The sequence below is a fragment of the Salvelinus alpinus genome, chromosome 12 (genome assembly GCF_045679555.1).
Source record: "Salvelinus alpinus chromosome 12, SLU_Salpinus.1, whole genome shotgun sequence".
Taxonomy (NCBI): Eukaryota; Metazoa; Chordata; class Actinopteri; order Salmoniformes; family Salmonidae; genus Salvelinus; species Salvelinus alpinus.
This window is the reverse complement of record NC_092097.1, coordinates 27,458,873-27,473,307: the sequence shown is the minus strand read 5'-3', so window position 1 is coordinate 27,473,307 and position 14,435 is coordinate 27,458,873. Positions and strand designations below refer to the sequence as shown.

At 41.0% G+C, this 14,435-nt stretch overlaps 1 protein-coding gene across 1 annotated transcript; it reads left to right on the top strand.

Annotated features, from left to right (window-relative positions):
• The first annotated feature begins 6 nt into the window (after positions 1-6).
• On the top strand, positions 7-9,080 carry LOC139535232 (prefoldin subunit 5-like). The gene is made up of 6 exons (XM_071334569.1): positions 7-19; positions 6,874-6,976; positions 7,160-7,191; positions 7,786-7,860; positions 8,297-8,402; positions 8,531-9,080. Exons 2-6 carry the CDS (start codon positions 6,922-6,924, stop codon positions 8,608-8,610), a joined length of 348 nt encoding a protein of 115 aa, XP_071190670.1. The 5' UTR covers positions 7-19; positions 6,874-6,921; the 3' UTR covers positions 8,611-9,080.
• Positions 9,081-14,435: the final 5,355 nt, after the last annotated feature.

Below are 14,435 nucleotides of genomic sequence, written 5' to 3'. Positions count from 1 at the left end.
AAAGACTCAATTTGAGCAGGTAACAGAGGGATCTTGAATCTCGGTTGAAGTCATTCTGGGGCCATTATTTTCTACTGTTTGCTTGTGCCAGCCCAGCTGATTAGCCAGTCATGCCATCTGAGTAACTAACGTTAGCTATCTACGTTACCGGTTGGCAGAAGATTCAGATCCTACCACTACGCTTGTTTACACCGAGCTGTATTGGGTTTGGAATGCAATTATGGTTACGAGGCAGTGTCTACACTTGACAGTTTATGCAGTTTTTGTATTCTGATAATGGAGTTCTAATCATGGAATTCCGAACAGGTCATGCGTCTACAGTACACCTACATTTTAAACGTCTACTCTGACCGGATTCCCTTTTCCACGCGCTAGTTTATATTCAAATACCTGTATGCATTCTGCAAACTGGAACAGGCTAAATCTGGTAAAACAACAACTTGATGGCAGTAGCCAACTACTGTAGTTAACAAACCAACTAACCTCTAAATTGCTAATTCATGTGACCCTCTGCTTTTTTTTTTGCATCCAAAATAGATAATCCTGTTCAAAATGTAGATATACACTACCTGTCAAGTTTTAGAACACCTACTCATTCAAGGGTTTTTCTTTATTTTTACTATTTTCTACATTTGTAGAATAACAAAAACTATGAAATAACACATGGAATCATGTAGTAACCAAAAAGGTGTTAACCAAATCAAAATATATTTTATATTTCAGATTCTTCAAATAGCCACCCTTTGCCTTGATGACATATTTGCACATGCTTGGCATTCTCTCAACCAGCTTCACCTGGAATGCTTTTCCAAAAGTCTTGAAGGAGTATTCACATATGCTGAGCACTTGTTTGGCTGCTTTTCCTCCACTCTGTGGTCCAACTCATCCCAAACCTTCTCAATCTAAGCTTGATGCCCTCAATCTCACACAAATTATCAATCAATTTACCAGGTACAACCCCAAATTCGTAAACACGGGCACTCTCATAGATAGCATCCTAACTAACTCGCCCTCTAAATACACCTCTGCTGTTTTCAACCAAGATCTCAGCGATCACTGCCTCATTGCCTGCATCCGTAATGGGTCTGCGGTCAAACGACCACCCTTCGGTGTCAAACACTCCCTAAAACACTTCGGTGAACAGGCCTTTCTAATCGACCTGGCCGGGGTATCCTAGAATGACATTGACCTCATCCTGTCAGTAGAGGATGCCTGGTTATTCTTTAAAAGTGCCTTCCTCACCATCTTAAATAAGCATGCTCCATTCCAAAAAAATTAGAACCAGGAATAGATATAGCCCTTGGTTCACTCCAGACCTGTCTGCCCTTGACCAGCACAAAAACATCCTGTGGTGTTCTGCATTAGCATCGAATAGCCCCCGTGATATGCAACTTTTCAGGTAAGTGAGGAACCAATATACACAGGCAGTTAGGAAAGCTAAGGCTAGCTTTTTCAAACAGAAATGTGCATCCTGTAGTACAAACTCAAAAAAGTTCTGGGACACTAAAGTCCATGGAGAATAAGAGCACCTCCCAGCTGCCCACTGCACTGAGGCTAGGAAACACTGTCACTACCGATAAATCCACTATAACTGAGAATTTCAATAAGCATTTCTCTACGGCTGGCCATGCTTTCCACCTTGCTACCCCTACCCCGGTTAACTGCCCAGCACCCTCCACAGCAACCTGCCCAAGCCCCCACCATTTCTCCTCCACCCAAATCCAGATAGCTGATGTTCTGAAAGAGTTGCAAAATCTGGACTCCTACAAATCAGCCGGGCTAGACAATCTGGACCCTCTCTTTCTAAAATTATCTGCCGAAATTGTTGCAACCCCTATTACTAGCTTGTTCAACCTCTCTTTCATATCGTCTGAGATTCCCAAAGATTGGAAAGCTGCCGCGGTCATCCCCCTGTTCAAAGGGGGAGACACTCTAGACCCAAACTGCTACAGACCTATATCTATCCTACCCTGCCTTTCTAAAGTCTTCGAAAGCCAAGTTAACAAACAGATTACCGACCATTTCGAATCCCACCGTACCTTCTCTGCTATGCAATCTGGTTTCAGAGTTGGTCATGGGTGCACCTCAGCCATTCTCAAGGTCCTAAACGGTATCATAACTGCCATCGATAAAAGACAGTACGGTGTAGCCGTTTTCATCGACCTGGCCAAGGCTTTCGACTCTGTCAATCACCACATTCTTATCGGCAGACTAAACCGCCTTGGTTTCTCAAATGACTGCCTCGCCTGGTTCACCAACTACTTCTCTGACAGAGTTCAGTGTGTCAAATCGGAGGGCCTGTTGTCCGGACCTCTGGCAGTCTCTATGGGGGTGCCACAGGGTTCAATTCTCGGGCCGACTCTCTTCTCTGTATACATCAATGATGTCGCTCTTGCTGCTGGTGATTCCTTGATCCACCTCTACGCAGACGACACCATTCTGTATGCTTCTGGACCTTCTTTGAACACTGTGTTAACTAACCTCCAGACAAGCTTCAATGCCATACAACTCTCCTTCCGCGGCCTCCAACTGCTCTTAAATGCAAGTAAAACTAAACACCTGCTTGCCCACCCAGCATCACTACTCTGGACGGTTCTAACTACAAATACCTAGGTGTCTGGTTAGACTGTAAACTCTCCTTCCAGACTCACATTAAACATCTCCAATCCAAAATTAAATCTAGAATCGGCTTCTTATTTCGCAACAAAGCATCCTTCACTCATGCTGCCAAACATACCCTCGTAAAACTGACCATCCTACCGATCCTCGACTTCGGTGATGTCATTTACAAAATAGCCACAAACACTCTACTCAACAAATTGGATGCAGTCTATCACAGTGCCATCCGTTTTGTCACCAAAGCCCCATATACTACCCACCACTGCGACCTGTACGCTCTCGTTGGCTGGCCCTCGCTTCATATTCGTCGCCAACCCCACTGGCTTCAGGTCATCTACAAGTCTCTGATAGGTAAGGCCCCGCCTTATCTCAGCTCACTGGTCACCATAGCAGCACCCACCCGTAGCACGCGCTCCAGCAGGTATATCTCTCTAGTCACCCCCAAAGCCAATTCCTCCTTTGGCTGCCTTTCCTTCCAGTTCTCTGCTGCCAATGACTGGAATGAGTTGCAAAAATCACTGAAGCTGGAGACTCATATCTCCCTTACTAGCTTTAACCTCTCTGGGATATTCGGGACGCTAGCGTCCCACCTCAACAACAGCCAGTGAAATTGCAGAGCGCCAAATTCAAAACAGAAATCCCATAATTAAAATTCCTCAAACATACAAGTATTTTACACCATTTTAAAGATAAACTTGTTGTAAATCCAGCCACAGTGTCCGATTTCAAAAAGGCTTTACGACGAAAGCACACCAAACGATTATGTTAGGTCAGCACCTAGTCACAGAAAAACAGCCATTTTTCCAGCAAAAGAGAGGAGTCACAAAAAGCAGAAATAGAGAAAATGAATCACTAACCTTTGATGATCTTCATCAGATGACACTCATAGGACTTCATGTTACACAATACATGTATGTTTTGTTTGATAAAGTTCATATTTATATCCAAAAATCTTACTTTACATTGGCGCATTATGTTCAGTAATGTTTTGCCTCCAAAACATCTGGTGATTTTGCAGAGAGCCACATCAATTTACAGAAATACTCATAATAAACATTGCTAAAAGATAGAATTGTTATGCATGGAATTATAGATACATTTCTCCTTAATGCAACCGCTGTGTCAGATTTCCCAAAAACTTTGCGGAAAAAGCACACCATGCAATAATCTGAGTACGGCGCTCAGACACAAAAACATGCCATACAGATACCCACCATGTTGTGGAGTCAACAGAAGTCAGAAATAGCATTATAAATATTCACTTACCTTTGATGATCTTCATCAGAATGCACTCCCAGGAATCCCAGTTCCACAATAAATGTTTGTTTTGTTTCGATAAAGTCCATCATTTATGTCCAAATACCTCCTTTTTGTTTGCACGTTTAGTACACAAATCCAAACTCAGGAGGCGCGAGCAAAAATGGCGATAGTTCAGACGAAAAGTCCTATTACAGTTCGTAGAAACATGTCAAATTAAGTATAGAATCAATCTTTAGGATGTTTTTATCATAAATCTTCAATAATATTTCAACCGGAGAATTCCTTTGTCTGTAGAAATGCAATGGAAAGCAGTTAACTCTCACAGAAGTGCGCGAGAATGAGCTTGTGGCACTCTGCCAGACCCCTGACTCAGTCAGCTCTCATTCCCCCCTCCTTCACAGTAGAAGCATCAAACAAGGTTCTAAAGACTGTTGACATCTAGTGGAAGCCGTAGGTAGTGCAATATGACCCCATAGACACTGTATATTCGATAGGCAATGACTTGAAAAACTACAAACCTCAGATTTCCCACTTCCTGGTTGGATTTTTCTCTGGTTTTTGCCTGCCATATGAGTTCTGTTATACTCACAGACATCATTCAAACTGTTTTAGAAACTTCGGAGTGTTCTCTATCCAAATCTACTAATTATATGCATATTCTAGCTTTTAGGACTGAGTAGCAGGCAGTTTACTCTGGGCACCTTTTTATCCAAGCTACTCAATACTGCCCCCCAGTCCCAAAGAAGTTAAGCACCAGCTGTCTGAGCAGCTCACAGATAACTGCACCTGTACATAGCCCATCTGTAAATAGCCCAACCAACTACCTCATCCCCATACTGTATTTATTTATTTATCTTGCTCCTTTGCACCCCTGTATATCTACTTGCACATTCATATTCTGCACATCAATCACTCTAGTGTCTAATTGGTATATTGTAATTACTTCGTCACCATGGCCTATTTATTGCCTTACCTCCCTTTTCTTACCTCATTTGCACACACTGTATATAGATTTTCTTCAACTGTATTATTGACTGTATGTTTTGTTTATTCCATGTGTAACTCTGTTGTAGTATGTGTCGAACTGCTTCTTGTTCTCAACTTGCCTACCTGGCTAAATAGAGGTGAAATAAATAACATTTTTTTTTTAATTGGTTGCGGTCGGGGGATTGTGGAGGTCAGGTCATCTGATGCAGCACTCCATCACTCTCCTCCTTGGTCAAATAGCCCTTACACAGCCTGGAGGTGTGTTGGGTCATTGTCCTGTTGAAAAACAAATGATAGTCCCACTAAGCCCAAACCAGATGGCATGGTGTATCACTGCAGAATGTTGTGGTAGCCATGCTGGTTAAGTGTGCCTTGAATTCTAAATAAATCACAGACGGTGTCACCAGCAAAGCACCCCCACACCATAACACTTCCTCCATTCTTTATGGTGGGAAATACACATGCGGAGATCATCCATTCACCCACACGGCGTCTCACAAAGACAGGTCGCAACCAAAATCTAAAATTTGGACTCTAGACCAAAGAACAGATTTCCGCTGGTCTAATGTCCATTGCTTGTGTTTCTTGGCCCAAGCAAGTCTCTTCTTATTATTGGTGTCCTTTAGTAGTGGTTCTTTGCAGCAATTCGACCATGAAAGCCTGATTCACACAGTCTCCTCTGGACAGCTGATGTTGAGATGTGCCTGTTCCTTGAACTCTGTGAAGCATTTATTTGGGCTGCAATTTGTGAGGCTGGTTACTCTAATGAACTCATCCTCTGCAGCAGAGGTAACTCTGGATCTTCCTTTCATGAGAGCCAATTTCTTCATAGCGCATGATAGTTTTTGCGACTGCACTTTCAAAGTTCTTGAAATTTTCCGAATTGACTAACCTCCATGTCTTAAAGTAATGATGGACTGTTGTTTCTTTGCTTATTTGAGCTGTTCTTACCAAGATATGGACTTGGTCTTTTACCAAATATTCTGTATACCCCCCTACCTTGTCACAACACAACTTATTGGCTCAAATGCATTAAGAAGGAAATAAATTCCACAAATTAACTTTTAACAAGGCACACACGTTAATTGAAATACATTCCAAATGACTCATGAAGCTGGTGGAGAGAATGCCAAGTGTGTGCAAAGCTGTCGTCAAAGCAAAGGGTGGCTACTTTTAAGTGTTTTTTTGTTTGGTTACTACATGATTCCATGTTTCATAGTTTTGATGTCTTCACTATTATTCTAAAAATACTAAAAATAAATAAAAACCCTTGAATGAGTAGGTGTCCAAACTTTTGACTAGTACTCATATATATATATATATATATTCCCACTCCCCCCCCAATTTCGTGATATCCAATTACGATCTTGTCTCATCGCTGCAACTACCCAACGGGCTCGGGAGAGGCGAAGGTCGAGTCATGCGTCCTCCGAAACATGACCCGCCAAACCCGCTTCTTAACACCTGCCCGCTTATCCGGAAGCCAGCTGCACCAATGTGTTGGAGGAAACACCTTTCAACTGATGACCGAAGCCTGCAGGCGCCCGGCCCATCACAAGGAGTCGCTAGAGCGCGATGAGTCAAGTAAAGCTACAATTTCGTAGCTAAATGCTAAGATGTTTTTTAATGCTGTCTAGTGTCCATTCATGCTCAGTTTGTTTCTTACATGATCTCATGTAGCTAGCTTCTCCATTTTCAATTTTTATTAGTTGTATGTACGGAATACGCATGTTATACTGTACATCGTACAACAAAATGCTTGTTACATGTAGGTTACTTCTCGACAATGCATCAACAATAACAAAATATAATTAAGAACATAAAGTAAATGTCAGTAGACTATAATAATGGTGCTCCTTTATTTCAGGCCAATATTGATATAAGCAATCAATGCAATATATTTGGGCCAGGTAAACTTAGTTCTTTACCTCATGAATGAAAATACCGCAGCTAATGTGTCTGGTATCCGTCTAAGTTGCATCACCTGATTCTTTCATTTTTTTGCAGGAGGCAGAGTTTTTGACCTCCTCTATAGGTCAGCTCAAAGTTGTCCAGATGAAATATGTAGAAGCTAAGGACAGTTTGAGTGTCCTCAACAAAAACAATGCAGGTGAGCTGCTCGAACTACACTTAATGCATTCTATGTTTTGTTCAGTTTTTGTTTTGTATGGAAGCTTTTACAGATACTGAAATAAATGTATTGAAATTATCTTTTATGAAGATCTCACCCCACATTGGTGTTTGTAAGTATGACACTTCAATTGATAATTTACATTTTACCTTTTTCTTTTAGGAAAAGAATTGCTGGTGCCCCTCACAAGCTCTGTATCCTTATGTTACTGATCGGAGATGCCTATATATGTATTTTATTTTTAAACTTTTGCCTACTGAAAGCCTCCTAGTCTTCAAACATACAAGCAAACAAATTTTTCTCATATTCAACACACTTGATTACTGTAATTTGAGATTGATTGAAGGTGCATTGTTAAATACAGTATTTAAAACATGAAAATGAGTCCACAGCGCCTTCTCTGCCATTTTATATTGTAGCAACCTTAACCCAATACCTAATGACCTCGTCAAAAGGTTCAGACCTTTTGGTGTAACAGTTGAGGAATTCGCTACATTGGTATCAGAAGTGGGATGGTGCCTGTGAGGCAATCGGAGACGCGTGTATAAGTGAAGGACTTAGTATAGAGAATAGTGGGGACATACTCTCTCGTAAGACAGGGGGTAGTGTAGCGACCTTAACCCAACAACTATAATACCTCGTCAAGAGGTTCGAACCTCTTGGCGTAACGGTTAAGGTGTTGGCTTGACAGTCACTGGACCCGAGTTCGCTACAATATCTTCAGGATGCATTTCTTAATAGTGTTGTTGGAAGTTTTCTGTTGTCCTTTTAACATCACTTGCTATTAGATGTACGTCCCTGGAACACTTAATGACGTGGAACATGTCTTAGTGGATGTGGGGACAGGATACTACGTTGAAAAGGTGGGCAGAAAAGTAATTGATAACAAATTGCTAATACCCTTCATTGTACAGTTGACGCATAAGTTCACTTTGGGTAAGTAATCTGTTTTCCAGTCCCAATTTAGATTTTTTTATTTTAACCTTGCCCAGCCGGAGCAATAATATCTTCTAATTTCGTGTACACTGACATGACCCAATCCTTTGCTTTTATCAGGGTCGTGTTCATGGAGGCACACTGTAGCAATGGAAAAAGGAAAACAAGACCGTTCCTACAAGTTTCACTTGTTTCACTTGTTTTTTTCAACTTTTTGTTTTGATCAGGGAACCCAGGAGTCATTTGACTATATTTTGTTAAACTCTGCTGTTCCATATACATGTATTTGCTTGTTAGTACAATTATTTGGAAATCTGTCTATATAATATGAGTTTGTAAGCCTCATTTGAAATATCTCTGCAGAATGTTGATGGCACAAAAGAGTTTTTCAAGCGCAAAATAGAGTTCCTCACCAAGCAGATAGAGAAGGTTCAACCGGCTCTGCAGGAGAAACATGGCATGAAACAAGGTAACACACACAAATACAAACGTTTGTCATATTTGTAATACAAGTATTTCACTTAAATGCAATAGAACTTCACTTGTAGTTTATTTTGCTCATCCCTTCCTAACTGTGTTTTTTGTTCTGTCTTCTAGCTGTAATTGAGGGGATGAATATTAAGATCCAACAGCTTCAGAGTCAACAGGCTTCACAGTTGGGGACCACTGAAGCCTAACCAGGTGAAGATGGGGCATACACCAGTCTGCTTGGGTTCTTCATGATGGGGATTTAGAGTTACTGAAAACAAATTCTGCATGAACTGTTAATTGGTTGATCTAAGGTAAAAGTGAACGAAAGACAAGAATGTACTGCAAATGTGTGCCAACAGTACAATGGTGAAGGGCAGCCAAGTTAGTGTTTTAACAAACACTCCTTGAAAATTTGAGTCTTACCTGGATTCAGTGTATGTTCAGTAGCCAGATTGCTATAGCAATGTTGAATTTGACTAAATAGGCTTCTCTTCTCACCCTCAGAATATCATTTGTGATGACACGAAATCAGCAACAGATGTTTTGAATGGAGAACATGTTAGTGCCCTCATATTACACTGTTTTTCTTTCAGATTTTGCTCAATGACTGTTTTACTGAAACATGAAACATTGTATATTTTCCATTTTGTTCAAATCCACAGATCAAAAATAAAACAATTTTAAAACTACCATAAAACAGTCCCAACGTACAGGCTAAAAAAGTCTATGGCTAAAACCGCCTGTCGTCACTAGTTACCACAGCCACAAAGTCATAATTATGGCTAAACCCGCCTATTTCTATTATTTCTTCAAATCTGATTTTAAAAGGTCCAATGCAGCTGTTTTTATCTTGATATCAAATAATTTCAGAGGAACAATTAAGTACCTTACTGTGATTGTTTTTCAATTAAAATGGTCAAGCAGAAACAAAAATCCCTTCTTAGCAAAGACCAATTTTGCAAGCAAGAATTTAGCTAAGACTGTCAGGGAGTGGTCTTTGTGGGGAGAGGTAAACTGAAAACTATCTGTTCTTGGCAGAGATGTTTGGAACTCTTTCTTATTGGTCTAAACTAATTTACCGCCTGGTGCCAAAACGCCATCCCACCACAACCGGCTGAAATTTCAGGCTGCCTTTTCAAACAGCTCTTACACTAAAAGGGCATTATATTGTGAAAAAGATATTACAATTTCCAACCTCCATAGTGTGTGTGTGTGTGTGTGTGTGTGTGTGTGTGTGTGTGTGTGTGTGTGTGTGTGTGTGTGTGTGTGTGTGTGTGTGTGTGTGTGTGTGTGTGTGTGTGTGTGTGTGTATGTGTGTTTGACTGCACTGGGCCTTAAACCTAACTATAACCATACTGCTAACCTTATGCCTAACTTTTTTAAATTAAGACCAAAAAGCTATTTTGACTGTGTGGCTTTGACAACCAAAACCTCCAGCTGTGTGGTGCCAGGAAGTGGAAGTATGCAGTCCACTTTCGGGTTTCTGTTTCAAAAGTGCAGTATACGTAAACCTTGGCAAAAGTCCAAACTCAAAGTAGACATCCCTCGGCCCCAAACCCTCAGCTCTTGAATTACATTTTACATCGTCACATCCGAGTGTACCTTAAATGTCCCTTGCCCAAGCGAGGGAGAGTGATGATCGGAGATGCAACGTCCTTGGTGGAAATCTTGAAATTGAGCTTAAAAACAACCAACCTAAAGCTGTTAAGTACCTAGCAAGCTAACGTAACTAGCTAGCACTCCTGTCAGGTAGCTAGCTAGCTACAGTTACAGTTATAACTGGCTAGTTTGGACATTTATACCAATACATTTCAGAATTCCAAAAAATATGTGCATGAAGCTAGCTATGTTTGATAGGCTCCTCGCTACGAGACTAAGCCAATTTGCCAACGCAAATTAATTTCATCTATCTATCTATACACAAACACACACACAGTACCAGTCAAAAGTTTGGACACACCTACTCATTCCAGGGTTTTTCTTTATTTTACTATTTTCTACATTGTAGAATAATAGTGAAGACATCAAAACTATGACAACACATATGGAATCATGTAGTAACCAAAAAAGTGTTAAACAAATCAAAATATATTTGAGATTCTTCAAATAGCCACCATTTGCCTTGATGACAGCTTTGCACACTCTTGACATTCTCTCAACCAGCTTCATGAGGTAGTCACCTGGAATCCATTTCAATTAACAGGTGTGCCTTAAGTTAATTGGTGGAATTTCTTTCCTTAATGCGTCTGAGCCAATCAGTGGCGTTGTGACATGGTAGGGGTGGTATACAGAAGATAGCCCTATTTGGTAAAAGACCAAGTCCATATTATAGCAAGAACAGCTCAAATAAGCAAAGAGAAACGGCAGTCCATCATCATGAAGGTCAGTCAATCCAGAAAATTCTCAAGAACTTTGAAAGTTTCTTCAAGCGGTATGATGAAGCTGGCTCTCATGAGGACAGCCACAGGAAAGGAAGGCCCAGAGTTACCTCTGCTGCAGAGGATAAGTTCATTAGTTACCAGCCTCAGAAATCGTCAATTAACTGCACCTCAGATTGCAGCCCAAATAAATGCTTCACAGAGGTCAAGTAACAGACACATCTCAACATCAACTTTTCAGAGGAGACTGCGTGAATCAGGCCTTCATGGTCGAATTGCTGCTAAGAAATCACATCTAAAGGTCACCAATAAGAAGAAGAAGACTTGCTTGGGCCAAGAAACACAAGCAATGGACATTAGACCCCGGTGGAAATCTGTCCTTTGGTCTGATGAGTCCAAATGTTTGATTTTTGGTTCCAACTGCCGTGTCTTTGTGAGACGCAGAGTAGGTGAATGGATGATCTCGAAATGTTCGGTTCCCACCTAGAAGCATGGATGTGGGGGTGTTTTGCTGGTGACACTGTGATATATTTAGAATTCAAGGCACACTTAACCAGCATTGCTACCAGAGCATTCTGCAGCGATACGCCATCCCATCTGTTTTGCACTTAGTCCCACTATCATTTGTTTTTCAACAGGACAATGACCCAAAACACTCCTCCAGGCTGTGGAAGGGCTATTTGACCAAGAAGGGGGGTGATGGAGTTCTGCATCCCCCCGACCTCAACCCAATTGAGATGGTGAAGGAAAAGCAGCCAACAATTGCTCAGCATATGTGGGAACTCCTTCAGGATTGTTGGAAAAACATTCCAGGTGACTACCTCATGAAGCTGGTTGAGAGAATGCCAAGACTGTGCAAAGCTGTCATCAAGGCAAAGGGTGGTTACTTTGAATCTCAAACATAAAATATACTTTGAAGTGTTGAACACTTTTTTTGGTTACTACATCAAATCAAATTTATTTATATAACCCTTCTGACATCAACTGATATCTCAAAGTGCTGTACAGAAACCCAGCCTAAAACCCAAACAGCAAGCAATGCAGGTGTAGAAGCACGGTGGCTAGGAAAAACTCCCTAGAAAGGCCAAAACCTAGGAAGAAACCTAGAGAGGAACCAGGCTATGAGGGGTGGCCAGTCCCTCCCACTACATGATTCCATGTGTGTTGTTTCGTAGTTGATGTCTTCACTAGTATTCTAAAATGTAGAAAATAGTAAAAATGAATAAATAACCCTTGAATGAGTAGGTGTGTCCAAACTTCTGACTGGTACTGTATATTTTTAAGCAAGCTAGCGTCATAATTTTGACTGACATGCCGAAATGTTGATTTAAATTTGACACTTCGTGGCCACCAGAGTATGAGAAGGCTTCCCGAGTGGCGCAGCGGTCTAAGGCACTGAATCGCAGTGCTAGAGGTGTCACTGCAGACCCTGGTTCAATCCCGGGCTGTATCACAATCGGCCGTGATTGGGAGTACCATAGGGTGGCGAACAATTGGCCCAGTGTCGTCTGGGTTAGGGGAGCGTTTGGCTGGGGTAGGCTGTCATTGTAAATAAGAATTTAACTCAGTTGCGTAGTTAAATAAAGGTAAAACATAAAATAGAATGACACGTGACTACAGTTTGCATTGAATTGTAGGTCATATCAACCCCACAAGTGAGCAAAGTTCTTCACTCACTCCCTCAAACGAAATCGGGGGCCAAGGGGGCAACGGTAGTGAATTGGACTGGCACTTAAGATGGCAATCAAACTGCATCTGGTTGCAACAGGGATTCCCCCAAAGTGGCTAGTGTAAGGGCTGAGGAGATTCAAATAAAGTGCTTGGACTGCAGCCCTTGTACCTCAGTTGTATAAACAGAGGAAGAGGAGAAGTGAGAGGGATAACCCCACAGAATTTTCACAGGATATATAAATGTGAAGCATCCGTTTGGTGTTTACACTCTACCAAATATGGTGATGAGAGGAAGCCCAGTGGCTGGCAGTGTGAGAAGCGAAATGGATTTTGGCCGACATTCTGCACAATTTCTCATCGATTAAACATTTGATCTCCATACAGTTTTCTGTATTCCAAAACTAGAATCTGTAAAGACTGCCAAAGTTTAGGAGTGCAAGGGCTAATTTAGTTGTTGCACACGTGCACTTCAGAAGTAAGCATTCCCCAACGGAAATGTGCAAATAAATTCTAGAACGTGCAAATAGGATGTCATTAGCTCAGCCTAGCCTCCGCCCACCTCCTTGCTTATTCTGCCCACTATGATTAATTTGCTCCCATTGGAAACGACAGGCTCTGCTCTATCTTGGGTTAGTTATACAAATATTGTACAACCCTGGCTAAAATGAATACATTTTTTTGGTCAAAATAACGGCAATTTTAATTTTGGGGGATTTTAGCTAATCCTAACTATGTCCCTAACCTTAACCCCCCCCCAAAAAAGCATGATCCATCCTAGCCATGACCGTGTAAATGCGCCCCAAATCTCTCTTCTCCAGCAGGTGGAGTTTTGTATTTTTTTCGCTCACCGAGCAAGGAGTATAGAAGTCAATGAGTTTCGAATTTGGTTAACATTAAATTGAATGGCATATTTGATCGAATATAAGTTTCGTAATGCTTCGGTTGTTACAAGTCTACTAATGTAAAGTAGAACACGTGACATCCCGGCAGCTTTGGAGAAAAAAACACTTTACAGCTGAGTTGTGCCTTTTGTCCACACACCTATCTACCTTCTCATTGGCTATAATGGTCCCACTTGATCTTGCCTCCTTCCGACTGCCTTCCATTTTAAGACTTCTCTTCTCATCGCTAAAGCGGCCACTTCAGTATCTGGTCAATATAATGGATAATCTGTGGTATAAATGTAGGAGTCTACAATCTCACTATGTCAGTATTAGAAAACACCCGATTCGACTACAATCACCCCATTAAAAGGTAGAAAAGGATGGGATAAGAATCCCAGCTGGAAATGAATTGGAGAAACGTATAATGCTCTGCCCAGCAGATTGTCGACCAATTGCGTTCACGTTGTCATGTTGCGTCACGCGGTTGCTAAACTAGCTAATTGTCACGTAATCCCTTTTTAAAAGTCAGGGTATGAGTCGAGAAACCAGCCTATTTCCTTGAAGTACGGTATGTCACGAGTTGAAAGCTATACTATACTATAGAGAACAAGTTAATTATCTCACATCTCTGAAAATAATGGTAATGTTAAACCACTAACATTGAGTGGCTGCTGCCAACATACTGACTCAACTCCAGCCACTTTAATAATGGAAAAATGTATGTAAATTTTCTTTCCACTAGACACTTTAAACAATACCACTTAATATAATGTTTACATACCCTATATTACTCATCTCATATGTATATACTGTACTCTATACCATCTACTGCACCTTGCCTATGCCGTTCTGTACCATCACTCATTCATATATTTTTATGTACATATTCTTCATCCCTTTACACTTGTGTGTATAAGGTAGTTGTTGTGAAATTGTTAGGTTAGATTACTCGTTGGTTATTACTGCATTGTTGGAACTAGAAGCACAAGCATTTTGCTACACTCGCATTAACATCTGCTAACCATGTGTATGTGACAAATAAAATAAAATTTGATTTGATTTGATTTAATGTTGTGTTTTTGAGCAATCGTTCAATTG

Coding starts and splice junctions, on each gene's coding strand:
- LOC139535232 (XM_071334569.1), top strand. CDS start 6,922: ATGAAATATGTAGAAGCTAAGGACAGTTTGAGTGTCCTCAACAAAAAC. Junction 7,861..8,296: donor CAGGATACTACGTTGAAAAG/GTGGGCAGAAAA, acceptor ATATCTCTGCAG/AATGTTGATGGCACAAAAGA. Junction 8,403..8,530: donor GAAACATGGCATGAAACAAG/GTAACACACACA, acceptor TCTGTCTTCTAG/CTGTAATTGAGGGGATGAAT.